Source organism: Atractosteus spatula, chromosome 12 (assembly GCF_055471065.1).
Source record: "Atractosteus spatula isolate fAtrSpa1 chromosome 12, fAtrSpa1.hap1, whole genome shotgun sequence".
Taxonomy (NCBI): Eukaryota; Metazoa; Chordata; class Actinopteri; order Semionotiformes; family Lepisosteidae; genus Atractosteus; species Atractosteus spatula.
The window spans coordinates 28,612,263-28,629,816 of NC_142717.1; the positions used below are offsets into that span (position 1 = coordinate 28,612,263).

Sequence of the window (17,554 nt, forward strand, 5' to 3'; positions counted from 1 at the left end):
TGATAATTGTTACTATTAAGCATGCAACAATTTTAATAGGAAAATGTCCAAGTTATGTACAAAACAGATGAAGATATGATTTCAAAGAAAAAACATAACTTCCTTTTAGTTCCAATAATGGATTTATTCGAAGTAAAAAGGGACCATTTAATAAAAATAAAGAGGAACTCGTTTAATAATGGAAGATATCTGAAGTATTATAACATTTAAAAAGTTAACGTGTTTAAAGGATTAGTTTTATATTCACAGATTATTTTAATAAAAAAGTACGGTAATATAATGACTTAAGCAATAGGCTTTGCTAGGGTATAACATCTCTGAGCTTTGTATTCACAAAACAACTTTAATACATTGAGACGCATGCATTTACAGCCTATTTTCGCAGTATTACGACGAATACTATTTTTTTCTAAGGAGACTCCAACAATATTTCATTGATTAAGCAATTAAAAGCATACCGTATAATAACTATATAATAGTCTCGGTGAAATACTAACAGCTTTCCAGCGCAATGGAGACCGATATGATTTAAACATATTTAAGGAACTTTCCTTTTATACTGTATGATGGTTGTAAAGCTTGTAAAATTGTTTCGCAAATGTCCTTGGATTCAATTGGTTTGATTGTTTAAAGGTGACTAAGTCTCTTTGAATGACAACCTCAAGCCGGTTTTTGCCTTAAAATAATAAAAATGGCATAGGTGCATCTCCATCTGAAGGATAAAGTGCATCATGCACATACAGTATTGGTAGACCTAGCGCCGTGGGGACTGGTTGGTGACGTCTCGACGCAGCCCACTCCTCACAGCATTTTCAGTGAGCACAGGCAGGAGAGAGGCTCTCATTAGAACGGGCAACGGGAATACAAGCATCAGGTGAAAGGGAAACATCTGGTTGAGCAAGATTCAATACAGCGGAGCCGAACAAAACCACGAGAAGAATCAAAAAGCTAATGAGAACAAAGGCAAAACACCGATATGCTGAATGTACAAATTTTGCGTCTAAGGGGATGCAAATCTTTGCGCCATGAAACTTTAAACATTTGGTTTATTTTAAATTCCGGAGAAGTACGCACTAAATGCGTTAACGCTTCCAATAGTACAGTCCAAAACTAAAGACCACGATGCCGCTAATGAAAAGGTACCTTTACTATTTCAAATTTAGCTGGAAAAACTGCATCATTTAATTACCTTAATAGCGGACTTTACTTGTAGATTTGCTGACTAATTCCATTCCGTTCTTCGGTTACAAAACAAACTTATAAAACTTCTTAAACATGAATGTATTTTAAAATTCAGATATTTCAAGTCCGTCCATTTGTTCACGTTTGAAAAGCGAAAGCTTTTTTTTTTTCTGAAGTGATGGACGCGGTTGTTTTTCAAAACCAGAGTGAAAGAGCGAGCTTTTTCAACAGAACTGACGCTCGGGAGGCTCCACCGAAACTTTTGTTCGGTATCGGCATTGACAACTTCATTACGCTTCTGATATTCGGACTCATTTTTACTCTGGGAGTGCTGGGCAACTCTATGGTGATAACGGTGCTGGCTCGCAGCAAGCCGGGCAAACCTCGCAGCACCACTAACATCTTCATCCTAAACCTCAGTATAGCCGACCTCTCCTATCTCCTGTTTTGTATCCCTTTCCAGTCCACAGTCTACATGTTACCAACATGGGTCTTGGGAGCTTTCATCTGCAAGTTCATTCACTACTTCTTTACCGTTTCCATGCTCGTCAGCATCTTTACCCTCTCTGCCATGTCTGTGGACCGCTACATTGCCATCGTGCACTCCAGAAAGTCCTCATCCATTCGAGTGGCAAGGCACGCTCTGATAGGGGTGATTGCGATTTGGATCCTGTCTCTCGCCATGGCCGCGCCGGTAGCCCACCACCAGAACATCGTTGAAAGAGGAGGGAACAGTACATTTTGTTGGGAAGTGTGGCCGGACCACAAGCAAAAGAAGATTTACGTGGTGTGCACATTTGTTTTTGGGTATCTACTGCCTCTTCTCTTAATTTCCTTCTGTTACGCAAAGGTGGGTCCAAAGGATTTCTTTGATCTGTACTTCACGCAGGGCGCTCCTCATTATTTAACGCCTGTCCATCTGTAGCTTCTTTAGTTGATGATCACAGATACAGTTCATTTTTCCATTTCCGAAGTTATCATTTGAGATGATCATTTGTCATCTTACAGATATCTCGTCATTTGAGATGACATATCTGTAAGTTATGCAACGAATTTAAATCCATTTTAGGCAATTCATTCACCTTAGAACCTACAATATATTTAATATAATATAGTTGACAAAAACATTAACAAAAACTAAACTCCCGATTAGAGGAGTTGATCTCACCTCCCTTCGTTTCGTGAAATAAGCTAGGTATTCTATTCGAGTATGCTTTAATATTAAACTTTTTTTCATTATTTTGTTATCCAGTCAAAATTTTGAACGTATTATATTCTTTATTAAGTACGAATTTGTGTGAAAAGTAATACGCAATACTGTACTGAATACAGTAGCATACAACTTTGCCGTCATAAAATATCTGTAAATATCGCGGATTTACGGTAAATAACCTCTAATGAATGCAGATTTAAGATAAACCAACCCAAAACAGAAAAGAGTAGGAATTAATTAATTAATAGAAGTTTTAATTCTTCACTGTTACCATTATTCTCTCTTCTTTCTAATGTCATGCTGTCTTTTTAATAGTGTATTAAAATGTTTTTGCAGGTTTTGAATCACCTGCACAAAAAGCTAAGAAACATGTCCAAAAAGTCGGAGGCGTCCAAGAAGAAGGTAAGTGTTCTTTTGCGCATAATGTGTACAATATACAGTATGAGCAAGATTTAAATGACCCAGTAATGGAAGGCAATTTTAAAAGGCAGTTAATTTGTCAGCTTTATTTCCTAACAGTAAGTAATGGAAACCATTGCATTCTTACTACATGCAGTTATAGTTTAAATGGTCCATGCATCTGTAATATAAGAGGAAATAGACTGAAGTTGATAAAGTGAGTCTGAAATAGACACACTGACAAAGACAGTGACACGATTTATTTTGTGGATCTCCTCCACGCCTTTTACCCCTTTATATGCTTTTGAATCACACCTTGGATTTTAGTCATTGCATCAGTCTTTGGTGATTTTACAAAATTGACTCTTGTTTATTTTTTTACTTACAGCTTCATTTTGCTTTGGAGATGTATGTTAGTTTTACTCTGTGCCAACCTGAAGCAGTTGTCTTTAGTGTTGACATTATGTCTTATTGGTTTCAGATTACTCATCCTTTTCTTTATTAAATTAAGTTCTTATCAGAGAAGGTTAATTGCACTAATTAACTCTGGTTTTGATTTCTCTGTAGAGAAAAAATGGTGCACAAATAAATATGTCTAAATGCATTCAGTACAATGATACAGGTAGGCTTGGGGTTAAAGCAGACAAGCTTCAATTAGTTGCCTAGGTAACAGATTTGATTGTTGTGGATAAAAAGCATTGGGAGCTTGAATCCAACTTTGCCATTAAAAAAACGTAAACAAAAACATTTTATCTGTATTATACAGGATGGAATCTCATTAATAATACTGATTATAAGATGCAAGGAATGCTTCAAAATAAAGTTTTATCTAATAAAATGATTGTATCCCAAAGTATAGAAGTTAGAAGAATGTTCCTCCCCCATAATGAAATGCTGAAGGGAAAGTAAATTAGTGGAAGAGGCCTTCTGATGTTTATAAAAACAAAAAATGCCAGTTACTTTATTGCTTTGTGTGAAATGAAAATAAAATGTAACTTTATAAGAAAGTACTTGTTAAATTAGAGCATTCTATTTACTGTATGCAGTATACCGTATGTACCCATTTATTTAGCTGGGTATTTTTCTGAAGCAATCTGAGTGAAGTACCTTCCAAGTAGTGCCCCACCTATGATTCTAGTCTACAACTTTACCATTAATTCAGAGAAAGTAAAAAAAAAAAGCCTTAAGTTTTCTAGATTCTTTTTAATTGTCCAGCACCTCACTGGTACTTGTGTCATACAGGTCAGTCGTAGCTCTTTGTGTTGTGCTGAATTTATTCTTACAGTTGGATGAAAGCACATCTTTGTAAAATTGCTAATTGCTATAATGCCACAGTTTACTATATGGAAAGTTCTGGAAGCCAATCATTTTCAAAATGTATGTACAGATAAATCAGATTAACCAAGTGAGTAAACATCACTTTTCAGCTGCCTGGCATGAGAACAGGCTGTTCAAGTAAGTGTTTAATCAATACAAAGAGCCTTGAAAGAAGGAAACTTTCCTGCTTTATTAAAATAAAGTGTAAAACTAACAGTGTGAGACGCTGCCAGGGCCAATTGAGAAAACATTTCTTTTTAACACATTTAAATTGTGCCTTGATTACATTGTTATAACTACAAGGAAAAAAAGTTATTTAAGAGGCCATTCATAATTTATTTCAATATGTATGTCAAAGTCCAGCTGCCTTGCCTTAACTTGAATAGAAGATTTGCTCTTCTTTTAAAACCTTGGTCTGATATAGTACCTCTGATTAACAAGGAATGCATTTTTAATCAGTACAATTATGCCTGTCTTCAGATTCTAAAGATGTATTCTTTGAAAATCTTACACAAAAAATGAGTTGATAAATTATTCAGCAAATATGGATGTAGTGAAAAAATGATCTAAGACACATTCTTATACTACTGTACCTACTACCTACATAAGAATCTGGCTTTACAGTAGGTATGTCCTCCTTTTGCAATTTTTGTGCTTTTGGGTTGATTTTTCTGCATCTGACTGAAAACATTCACTTTTTCCTACAAACAGCCATCTTTACATTTAAAACAATGACGTTTCTCTCAGTTTTTTCCAACAGGTTTAATCCTGTTTTGGTTTAATCCTTTTTTGATGTACTGAAATTACAAGCCATGACCAGTGAGGGCTATGAGCACTTTGCATTGGTCCCGTTAGTAGGAGAGAGCCCTTCCATATTGGGAAGACCAAACCTGTCCTAGAAATAGTATGTGCAGTCTTGCAAAGATGCTGATATTCATAACATAGGCAAAGTTGTTTGGGTAAACTAGACAATTATACAATTTCTCTGTGTTTGGAGGTAGCATATCAAGGCACTGTAGCTTCTAGTTCACAGAAAGCTCCTTTCCAAACTAATGACATTATTTTTATCCAATATTTGTTTGGAAAATTAGTGGTTGTATAACAAGTTATCATTGTATTTCTTGCTTGCAGAAAACATGTTTTCCCCATGTGTGATATTAGTGTTATGCATTTGTTTTACTTTTGTTAAAAAATGAAATTAGCATATTAATATGCGTAACATGATGCAGGTGATATGGGAATTTAATTTACTGTAACAGTCGGAAATTGTCATGTTAAATTGAGAGTACTTGATAATTTTAGGGAATTAGTCAAACATAATAATTCACAGTATTACACACATTGTACTGTAAATATAATTACACAACATGCATAACAAACAACAAACATATGAAATCTATTAAATTATCTGCTATGATACAAAAGATTGATCATTCAGTCAGGGATTACAAAAATATGCATTTATTATTGTGGAAAAAACATCAAACATGCTTAGAGTAATAGTTCTATTCTCTTGAGAATTAAAATATAAATAAAGACGTTTTATACCCAAAGATCACAGATCCTTGATAGATTTCCTGCTGGTAAGATGGGGCCTGGGTTTGGTCTGGGAGTGTCCCGGTTGCAGAAGGATAGGAACAGAGAGTGCTTTGACTGGCATTGCTGGCCAGCTCTCCTTGAACTTCAGTCTTTAAAACACTGTACAGACTTTGTGTTCTTTGCACTGCAAGGTAGCCAGATGGGGAGAACTCAGTTAGTCCTAGCTATAGCTTGGAGAGTCCCATTCTTTCTTCTTCTGTTTCAAAGGAAATGTTTTGGACAGAATCTCTGCTTCACTAACTCACTCTCTTCGCCTGGTGTTTTGGAGAAACATTTCAGTCCTGAATCTGAGTCCTTGTAGTCACAAGGTTGGAAAAGTCAGATTGCCGGTTTAGTTGGAGAGAGAAAAGGAGTAAGTGAGTTAACCAAAGAAAATGAGTTGGGTGACAGCTTTTAATGTGCGACATCACAGTTAATGATTGGGTAAGATGCTAGCAGGTATAGTTCTGTTACCCTCATTGGTGGACCTTCCTTTTTGGGGGATGAACAGTGACCTTGAACTTGTGGGCTTGGGAACAAAACAGACTGCATATCTCATAGAGCCCTTCTGCACTATATACCATTATATATACCTTTACAATATCTCATATTAAAATGGCCTCTTACCATATTCCTCTGCATTTAGATAGAGGCTCAATCTACCTTGTCAAGGCACCACAAAGATTATTAGAAATATTTATTAACACTTAATTCTAGGACAACCCTTTGTCCCTACAATGGTCAGAGGCGGTATAATTATTTTCGATCTCCCAAATCTTTTAAAGCAGGGGTTTTTGGTGCCGGACAGTGTGAAGCAAGATGCACTTTCACAGCTGGATTGGATGGCTTGTATACAGTCTACTGGCTGCAGAGTGAGAACCTGTGACCTGAAGATAGGATTGCTATGTTGCTGCATGTATTCAGAATATTATATTGTTATAAACATCTGTCTTGCACAGGACTAGTAAACAATAAGTACACCATTTCAGTCGATCATCTTTTGAAGGGGTGCAAGTTCCACAATGACTGTCAGAAGAGATAGCATTGTTTGGATGAGTGTTGCACTTCCCATGGACAAAAACATGGCTAGATAGGAACTTGAAGATGATGAAAGTGAAATGACTGATGTGATAAATTAATATTTCACTGAAGCATATACCAAGGAAGAAATAAACAGTACGCCTCGGGCTGAGGAAGTTGTATATTAATTCAAACATATAGATAAATTATTCAAACATATACAGTAGATCAATTATTCAAACATACACTGTAGATCAATGTGTAAATAAAATGATGTCAGAATCAATGACATACAGTATAGTGTCTTCCAAAAGTATATAGACCCTTCCTATGCTGTTCCATTTTCTAAAATTCCAGTACAAAATGATACATAAATAGAAAACTGAAATATGCTGATTGCATAAGTATTCAGACTTGTAGGCTCAGTATTCAGTGGAAACATCTTCGGCAGCAATGTCAGTTAAGACTCTTTGTGGGTAAGACAACCATCTTTGCACATTGGATTTGGTGAAAAAAAGATTTTTGCCAATTCTTCTAGAAAAATTTTCTAAAGCTCACTCAAGTTCTTTGGTAATCATTTATGGACAGTAGTTTTTTAGTCTTTCTACAGATACAGATTCTCAATAGGATTCAACTCAGGACTTTGGGCTACTCAAGGAGCTAAAGAGTGTTCATTTTTGAGTGGTTCAAACATTTAAGAAACTTTGGCCTTGTGCTTTAAGTCATTGTCCTGCTGAATTGGTATCCCAATACCAATTTTGGGTCTGATGCAGTTTGTCCTTGAAGATTTGCAGTGCTTTGCTCCATCAGTCATTCTATCATTCCTGACAAGCTTCTCAGTCCCTACTGATAAGACGTAGATGTCAGGGATACACATAAGCCAGACGCTCACTCTATTCTGGGCTCTACATTGGAAGACAGACGCCCGGAGGCTGGCCTACCACCAAGTCGCCCTACGCCCGCGGCTTGAAGGCATAGGCCGCCCATCGGCACCCTGACCCAGCTGAGTCCAGGGCTCAGAGCACCTGGCCTCAGTACTCCCGTTTTTATTCCCTGTATTCAGTGGAAAAAAAATAAAAAATAAGGAGGGGCTGGATTGGAGGCGGGTGTACATGATCAAGTAAAATGTGAAAGAGCCGGAGCGCCCTTAAGAGGAGGGATTACAATTATGACAGTGACAAAAACAAATATTCTAAATGGGGTCTTGCTAATGTGTTTTATATTTTTTACATAACTTATTACTACATTTTGTTTGACTTGTTTATTGGTTTCCTATGTTGTCTAGAAAAAGAAAATAGTGTTTACATAAATGCCTTAGTCTGTTTTATTGGTTGTTTCTTCAACCTCAGTTTGTCCTATCATTTACAGTACATTATAGTTTATTTTTTGCTGTCTGTCTGCATCCTATGCATGGAGGGAGTCTTAATATATCATATATATCATATTGTATACATTACAGCTATAGCTTTATCAAAGAAGTCTAACAGATTAGGGAAGCAAAACCTGCCTTTTCTGAATCCCAGTTTATGCAATGGGGTCATCTGTCTTTGAGTCTATTGCAAAAGATGTCATCCTCTCCTTGGTGGGTGTAACAGGGAGCAGGAAAGGGAGTATGGATCCTGTGCTGGACTCAGGAGAGAGAGAGAGAATTCCAATCCAAAAATCACCAGGCTAAGACGTAATCCAGGAAACAAGCAGGTCTGATAACGGTAGAGACAGCAGGAGAGTAACAGTTCGAATCGCAAGACTAAATTCTAAACTGGAGGACAAGCAAGAAGGTCTGATCACAGTTAGACAGCAAGAGAAAATAACGTGCCCTAGGGAGCTCGAGGAGAATCCGCAATAGAGAGAAAAAAAGGGGAACTGAAATAGTGAAGGGAGTGAACGGAGATAGGTAAATTAGTTGTGGCGTGTGTAACGAAACAGTTCTTTCCAGACCCTATGTGGACGACACAATCCGGGGTGGAGTGAGGAAACACTAGGAAAAAGTCATGCAGGATTCGGGAATGTATACGGGGGGGGGGGGGGGGCGTGTACAAGGTGTGCAGGTGTCCAGGGGGGTGAGTCCGGGGCAAACAATCCAAGAATGAGACGAACAGAAAATCCAAAAAGACAGGGCAAAAGTTCAAAAGTCAGGTGATCCATACGAGACAGACGGGTTAAAAACAGGAACCGGGTCGGAACCGGCGGGGGGAATGGAAACAGGAACGGAAACTTAAAAACATGACGGAGCCAGACGAATACAGGTCCCGGGCTCACACGATTTGGGAATCAGATGCAGAGCTCCGAACTGACTGTGTCTGGCTTTTAAGGGGGACGGGAAGGAGGCTGGAACAAGGGGCAGGTGCACAAAATTAGGTCCGAACTGAAAGAGCCGGAGCGCCCTTAAGAAGGAGGGACTACAATCGTGACAGCGTGAGCATCTGTTAGACATAGTGGGCGTGGGAATGCGAGACTGGTCAGAGGCAGAATGCATAACAGTACCCTGCCCCCCACTCAGTGGCAGCTCCTGACGCCCTACTAATCAAACTTGCATTGGTGTGAAAAAAGTCTTCAATGAGGTTTTGGTCCAAGATGTCAGCCTCTGAAACCCACTAATGTTCTTCTGGACTGTATCCTTTCCAGTCTATCAGAAATTGGCGGGAGCCTCTACGCCATCGGGTGCCAAAGATCTTATTCACCGTATAGGTGGGTGAGCCATCAATGAGTTGAGGAGAAGGTGGACGTGGTTGATGTCCAGAAAGTGGGGATTTAATTTAATAAACTCAAATATTTCTGCAGTTTTGGGAGCCAAACTCTTACATAAATCGAGGACTGTCTGTATTCCTTTATTTTAACTCTAATTATTGTTTTCATATCATTACATATAATAAGAGAGTGACTTATTGATTTTAATGTCCTGGGTGAGTTCCTTCCCCCTTTTTGAAGATGGACACTAACAGTGATGATTTTCAAGTCAGTAGGTTGATTGTTTATAAGTAACATTTAATTATAAACTATTTAAACATTTAATTTTCCAAGTACAGTACCCATTACACTATTGGCTCTTCTTTGCTGAAATTATTCAAAACAGAGCAATCCAAATGGTCAAATGGTAGAAAATAACAATGTTATGGTAATAACTGTGAGACCTACTGCAGCTTCATTTGAGAGTTGTGGTTTTGATTGACCCTAGGCAACACAAATGCATCCTTTCATGTTTCTTACAAAGAATATATCTGAAATGCCTGAATGAATGTTTCGCCAGATGGATTTGTTTGGTAAATATCACACTTATGCAACAATAATTCCTTTACACTGTAATTTACTTTTTCTTCATGTGTGCCTTCCAGAGTTTATCTTGTGCTGCTATGTTTAGCACTGCAATTTCTGTTCAACTCACAGAACTAAAACATTTTTATTTTTTAAACCATTTTAAGTTTCTTTTTAGCCCACATAATGCATTAGAGAAGATATGGCCAGTTAAGTAATGAGGTGATTTATGGAATTCAAATTATAGTTTGAAGGTAAACAAAATGGTCTTGATCCCCTTAAGAACTGGAGCTGCCCATGTGAACTGTAGGTAGATTGCAAGCTGTTATTTCCAAAACTGATGTTGCTGAGCAGGCTATTGAGACAAGACTGCTCTAGGCATCTCACTGAGTGTAACATGAAAATAGTAAGCCTACCCAAATCCTGACACTGCAGGAGCCTTTAAACATCTCCAAGGCAGGCTGATCTCTATAGTTTTAATTAAGTTTTCTGCCTTGCCTGTTTCTTGTTCGATATTTTCAGCTGCTGTTTAGAAGTAATTGATCAGGTAGTTTGTCTCCAGAAAAAATACAGTAGGTATCTTCAAAAAGCTAATGTTTTTAACAATGGTCTTTTCTGATGAGGGTGATCTCTAACCTGTAAGTGATTTTTATATTTAACATCCTCAGTTTCAGGTAATTGCATATTATACTCTGAACACTTTAAAAACACAGAGTTAATATTGACCTAACTACCTGTTCTTTGATCCTTTTTAATAATTAATTTAATTGAATTGTATTTTTGATGCACCATATTGTGAGCAGTAAATACAGTATACCATACATAAGTTGTGCAAAGTTATTTCAGTTTTTTTCAGGTATATTGACATTCACCTGCCTTTGAAGTAGTGTTAGAATTTGTGTATGAAATTCAAATACTTCTGAGTGGTTTGTAGCATACAGTAAGTGTGCTTGGGAAAGCAGATTTAAAATCAGTAAGATTGTGTAGCCAATGACTCACATTCAAACCCTGCTAGAACACATCATCACTTTCAACAGGATTGCCAAGGACAGTAAAGCATAACATTGCACTTCAGTATTTTACACTGAGAAAAAGAATCTATGGAATGTTAAATTTGACAAATGAGAAAATATTTCATGTTGTGTTAAAAGCCATGGAAGGCACTTCACGTAGACAACAAATGTATTGTTTATTTTGCAGAGTTCTTGACAAAGGCATCTGCTGAAATGTAACTCATTGACTGTTCCCCAATAATCTGAAAACAGTTGTGTTTTTAAAGGAAAAAAAAAACTGAATTAACAGGTAAAGTGGTGTCATACTTTTTTAATGCAACTGTGGAATACAAAATGCATTAAAAAACATAGCCTTCTTTTCAGATGTGTGAAATCCACACCTTTTCACTTGACCATAAATGACCACAAGGATGCAAAATGACATACAAAAAAACAAACAAACTCATCACTCTGCCACATATCATATCATGTCAATCATGGTATTATGGTCAACACAACTGATGGTGAAGTGCGGCTTCTTATGTTAAGCACATAGGCTTTACCCAATAAATACTGTATATTTTAAATATGCCTGTTAAAATGACCTACCAGAAGGTACAGTACACATGCAAGGAAAGATCATGCAGGGCACAATGGCCGTAAAACAAGCATGTGAAAGTGGAAGACAATCAGCAGTATAACAAAGGAAGGTTCAAGTTGGTCAGTGAAATCTCTGAAGTTTAACCACAAAGTGCAACCTTCCAGGCTAAAGCCTCTGTCTTTGTGTTGGAGATCACCAGGTTGCTAAGATGTTAGACAAGTACAGTAGTAAATCATTTCCCACAATCCCATGCTCATCAGTCAGATGAAGTCCCCTGCATATGCTCACATCAAAATCATGTTGCTTTCTATGTTTTGGAATGAAAGCTATTACAATTGCTATGTAGGGCCTGCACTCTGCCTTCAGCACCTATAAATAATCCCTCAACCAAAGACAAATGTTTAATGTCAAATCTATAAAGATGTAATAGCATATATCTATTAGGGTCTTGTAGAGGTGGCCCTTTCAAACCTGAGCCTGTGCAGGCAAGATCTAACACATCTTACAGGTCATTCTTCATCTTCAGTTTATGCAAACGTGAAACGCACATGAGATTTTGAGCATTTTAGTGAGGTATGTCTGACGTAGAGAGATGAGTTATTTTGTTCCTGGCAAGCTGAGGGTACTCATGTTTTCATTTAGTAGAATTACAGTACTACTTAAACCCTTGACCTGCTACAGCGGTAAATTCTTTCCCATCTTTACAAAATGAGGATTTGGAGGGGGACCTCCACCCTGGATGCCTCTATCCTGCTGTAGGTACACAGCTACAGTACATTGTTCAATGTTTTCACTTTAGCAGGTAGGTATAGAAGAGATATACTGTAGCATATATATCTAGTAATTAATTTAACGTTGCATAACCTTCATAAGGACAGTATACATTTAGTTGTGGTTTAAACTTAGGATCTCTCTACGACTGTTCTCTGAACCTAAAATGACCATTGTATACAGTGTTCCAGTTAGTGAGGAAGGAAAATAGTTCCTACTGTAATCATTGCAATGTGTATACATTGCATCTTTAAAACATCAACAGTTGAGGTTTTTTGTTAAGTGTTAAATCAGTCCAATTAAGCTAATAATTAGTTCAGTTAGAGGCTTAGGTAGGATTAAAATGTGAGGAGACTGTAGTATTTCTGTAACGAAACATTCTTTTAGGACCCTATGCGGACAACACAATCCGGGGAGGAGTGAGGAAAACATGGGGAAAAAAGCATGCAAAGGGGCCGGAAGGAAAACAGGGGGTGTGTCCATGGTGCGCTGGTGTTCAGGGGAGGTGTGGCCGAGGCAAACAGTCCAAGGGAGTCCGAGGCAAATCCATGAGTAGAAATAGCCCAAGACCGGGTGATCCATCCTGACGAAGATGAACAAAGTTAAAAGCCAGAGCGGGGACCGGCGGAGGGACGGGAGAATAAAAGGGGGGTCGCGGGACCAGACGCTCCCTAATCCTGGACTCAGAAGGTCAGGACGCCGTGATGAAGCCTGTGCCGTCGAGTCGCTCCTTGACTTGCAGGCTTCCGGGCGTCCATCTTTCAAAGCTGAGCCCAGATTGGCAGGATCGCCTGGCTTTTGTAGGACAGGGGCAGGAACCAGAGGCAGGTGCAGGGGATCAAGAATAACACTAGGAAGGGCTGGAGCGTCCTTAAGAGGAGGGGTTTAAGAGCGTGACAATTTCAGATCCGTTATTATCATTGCCTGCATTTCTGTAAAAAGAGATGCATAAAGACCTCTATTTTATAATTTAAAGGCAATGTCCTTCAAATTCATATAATGATAGTGACACAAAGCCTTTAAATTTACACAGTGAGCTACTGTTTTAGGTAATAATCTTTAAAATGAGGAAATCTGTATCTAAAGCCCAGTATGTGTTTTGGTTTGTGCAGTGCATTGTTACGATAGCATTAATAATGCATGATAATTGTGGCTGAGCTATGCTGTGCATTACCTCTTATCTTTTTCTTTGGCATTGAGACCAAGAAATATTGGAAAAGTGTTGCTCAAGGCCTAACTTCAGGGGCTATTTATAGTTATCTACATTAATACCACCATGCAGCTGGATCCTGTCACACTACTTTACTGATGTGTCCTTTCACAGTCACCAGAACACTAAACAGTGCGTTTTTAATTTACCACTATGATGTCTTGGTTTTTGTTACATATCATTTGTCATTGTATACGAAAGATTTAATATGTAATGGGATATCAAATTTAATATATTATTGAAATTATCTTCTAGTGCAATAGGCTCCTAAAGAATATTACTCAGTCTATAAAGATGTATGTATTGATGCATAGGACTAAAGCTATTCAGCAATACATACATACATATTATTGCTATTACAAAACAGGAAGATCATGCAAAGAACTACAATAGTGGTTACATTGCAGTTTTTCTTGGTTAAACACTAAACATTACTTTATTGAAAAGTGAGTCATCTTTGTCCTCCCAAAAAAATCTACATGACAAGTCCTTTAAATAAGTACTTATTTAGGATTCTGAATAAGAGTGTATCACCTGGGATGCCAGTAAAGAAAACCGGGAGACAGGAAAATGTTGCACAGTGAAGTATTTTTTTCCATTTAATGCACATACAGTACAACACTGCTTGTTTAAAAAAACAACTGAAAACAATACAGAGTTAGCAGACAAAAAGATGTAACTAATAATCAGTTTTCATTTTTTATTGGTGTATTTGTTTATTTAAATGGAATACCAGGAAGTTTTCCCCATGTTTGTTTGATTTTCCTCTGGGCACAGTGGTTTTCTTCCATGTTCCAAACACTGCTGACTAGTTGTTTTTTAGTGTCACTAAATTTTGGTCTACAGTGGATTGGCCTCCTATCCAGGGTGCAGTCCAGCCTACCTCCTGTACATCCAGGATGAGTTTTCGGTTGTCATTAGCCTTGCTAGAAATATGAGCAACTTTCTGAAGGAGAAGGAGTAAACCTTTTGTCTTTAAATAAAGCACATCATGGACTAGAGTATTATGTATTGAAACCGAAGACTGGAGCCCAAGTCTCAAAGCTTTTATTTAACTCAAATCTAATGTGATAAAGTGTTTTTCTACCATGCCTTTCAGATCTGATTTTCATCTGAGGCTGCCAACAGATTGACTGACTGGCCAATGAGAAACCTCATTTTTCAAAGCTCAAGCTGGTTATTCAACCAATTAGTCTCCCTGCAGACTGAAATGTATTTGAATTTATACTGTACGTGCACCTTCACTGGGCAGCTTGGATAGGATCAGTCTGCCAAAGGGACATCGCGAAAATTTGTTTTCAAAATTTAAATGCAAAAAATGTCAAATCTGTCTCTCTAAACTGTTACCAAATTACCAACACTTTCTTGTACCTGGGCACAAACTCTGTTATTTATGAAGAGCTAAACACAACACCTGCTTTGAGACAATATATTATTTAATTGGAAATACTTTTAATATAATGCTTCTCTTCTGCAAGCAATATGTTAACCAGAGGAACCAAGCTCAAGAAGTTAGTTATTTATTTTCTCTCTTTATAAACTGAATTTTGATTAAGGCTAATGTAAATTTGACCTCATTCTGTTCTTGTCCTCCACAGACAGCACAGACGGTCCTGGTGGTAGTGGTCGTGTTCTGCATCTCCTGGTTGCCCCATCATGTGGTCTACCTTTGGGTTGAGTTTGGATCATTTCCCCTCAACCAGGCCTCATTTGTGTTCCGAGTAGCTGCTCACTGTCTCGCCTACAGTAATTCCTCTGTGAATCCCATTATATATGCCTTCCTCTCAGAAAACTTCAGGAAGGCCTACAAGCAGGTCTTTAAGTGCCAGATTACAGGTGAATCCCCTTTGAACGACGTCAAGGAGATTCGAAGCAAAGTGGACACTCCGCCATCTACCAACTGCACCAACGTGTGAGTGCTCTCGGCAAGATTGTCTTTGGTCACAGAAAACAAACCAAGTCCAAGCAAAAGAATGTTGATAATCCTTGGTAAAATGGAATAGTCTAGAAAATAATTTTCTGGGATGGAAAGGAGATGAGAGCCAGCTTTTTGTGTTACGTTATAAACTGAAACCTCAATGCTGTTTAAAATTCAACCAGTATTATACACCATTTCTAAATCTCTTTTTAGAACAAAAACAAATACTCCACTTGTCTCCAGTTGAAGCTGCTGGTGTCACAAAGGAAGAGTAAACAAGCAGGCCACCTTTGGAAGCAGCTCTCAGAGTGTTTATTAAATGATCACTAAAATCTAAACGTTCTCTAGTTTTGAAGCTGGATTTTTTATTAGTTACAGTACTTTCAATTAAAATGGTTAGGGCTAGATGACCAACTACAAAATAATCCATCTTCTGCACATTTTATGTGTAGAGAACCTGTTTTAATTGGCTTAAGTAGTACACAATTGGGCTTCGATATTAAACTGATAATTTTAGGTTACAAAGGCACATAAATCTGTTGCTTTAAGAAATAAATTCAGCGAGGTACTGTGTGAAAAGTTAAAACCACAACTCAGTTAGAAATGAGAAAGCTGACATTTGCTTACAATTAATGCATATTGTGCATGCATATGAAGATTTAAAATGTGTTGTGAACACTTATTAAAGTGCATGACTTTTGAATACTTAACACTTCACCTAAATGTGACAGTGTGAACATCTATGAACTACAGCATTGTTTCTGCCTTAATCGGCCTTTATAGAAACATTTATATTAAGGTTCTATTGTGTGTTTGAACAAAGAGTTCACATCTACCAAGATAATTACATTTTTTTTTCACTTGGCATCTTGCTACTTGCAATATTCTATAATTTATGTCTAGTGCAAAAACCTGAGACCGATGCTTCTTGCATTGTTGCTGCTTTCCAGAAAAAAATAGCTCCTGAAAAGACTTGAGGAGAAAAACAAGGCAATGTATTATTCTTTCTGTGAAAATGGGACTGAGCACTGTACCACTCTCATTTGGTTTAGGTCCATGGACTGTTTCTCTGCATTCACCCTCAGAAAAATGTAAAATACACTTAATTAAACATTTCCAATAATTGGACTGGAGACTGGACACACAACTAAATAATTAAGGAAAATACAGAAACAAAGTGAGAATATGAAATATGACTTGTATTTTAAGACAGAACCATTATTGTACGTTCGCTTAACACAGGATTTAATTGTTTTTGTGGCCAACACCACAATGGTGCTGTTGAATTAAATAATTTTATTTTTAATAATAATATTAATAACAACATAATTTATTTTTTCTATGCGTAATTCTGAAGAAACACTATATGAAATTGAAATGGCAATATGACCTAACAAACCCTGGTTATAAAGAGGTTGTACCAGTTGAAGCTCCTATAGAGTAAAATTAAAAAAAAAACTGTCCTTATTACGAAGAAACTAAAGTTGTGTTTTTAACGATTCAGAAGTTGTGTTTTTAACTGCGTTGTTGCTCCCTTAAGTTGTTTGTTGAGTGGTTTTTATAGAATGCTGCAGATGAGCAGCTGTGCCAGATACAGTGGTATGTCTAGTCAGCACTGAATGACAGGTGGCCTGCTCTTTTAATTTGCATTATTTGCTTGAACCACAGACACTTGTTAATTATTGTACACTCACCACGCTCTTCGCCCACATGTGCTCACTGGCCTCACAACCATGTCATGGGTTTTTGATCTGGCTCTCTGTCTAGTTTAGCAATTCTTTTTTTCCTCTATTTGAAGAATGATCTGGGCACCATTCAGAGAGTCCTTCACAACATGCATAGAAAAACACAAGGGGGACCATCAGGGAAATCACTAACTGGCCCTGGGCAGTCCATATACAGTAGGTAAATATTGCATTTGTCTTTAAGGCATAAGACATCCTAGAATTTATTTTTCTGTTGAAAACTATTTTGTCAACATTGTTATTTTTTTTCTCAACAGTCATCTAATTAACCTGCTTTCCACATAGCATTACCTCAGACAGAACCAGAAATGTACACACTTACAGTAAGTCAAAGTAAACACTTCAGTGACCAACAG

General features: G+C 37.5%; 1 protein-coding gene across 2 annotated transcripts; it reads left to right on the top strand.

The window, feature by feature from the left end:
• The first annotated feature begins 840 nt into the window (after positions 1–840).
• Positions 841–17,330, top strand: galr1a (galanin receptor 1a). 2 transcript variants are annotated; one of them, XM_088929055.1, is made up of 4 exons: positions 841–2,032; positions 2,732–2,797; positions 15,134–15,447; positions 17,252–17,330. In XM_088929055.1, the coding sequence occupies exons 1-4, from the start codon at positions 1,361–1,363 to the stop codon at positions 17,328–17,330; spliced, it is 1,131 nt and encodes a 376-aa protein (XP_088785181.1). In that variant the 5' UTR covers positions 841–1,360. The 2 variants fall into 2 exon arrangements, with proteins under 2 accessions (XP_088785181.1, XP_088785179.1); XM_088929053.1 differs by lacking the exon at positions 17,252–17,330 and having other exon boundaries at positions 15,134–15,451.
• The last annotated feature ends 224 nt before the right edge of the window (positions 17,331–17,554 follow it).

What these genes read in the sequence shown, in the direction of transcription:
- galr1a (XM_088929055.1), top strand. Translation starts at nt 1,361, where the DNA reads ATGGACGCGGTTGTTTTTCAAAACCAGAGTGAAAGAGCGAGCTTTTTC. An exon ending in TTTCCTTCTGTTACGCAAAG is followed by an intron (nt 2,033 to 2,731) that starts GTGGGTCCAAAG and finishes ATGTTTTTGCAG; the next exon opens with GTTTTGAATCACCTGCACAA. An exon ending in CGGAGGCGTCCAAGAAGAAG is followed by an intron (nt 2,798 to 15,133) that starts GTAAGTGTTCTT and finishes TGTCCTCCACAG; the next exon opens with ACAGCACAGACGGTCCTGGT.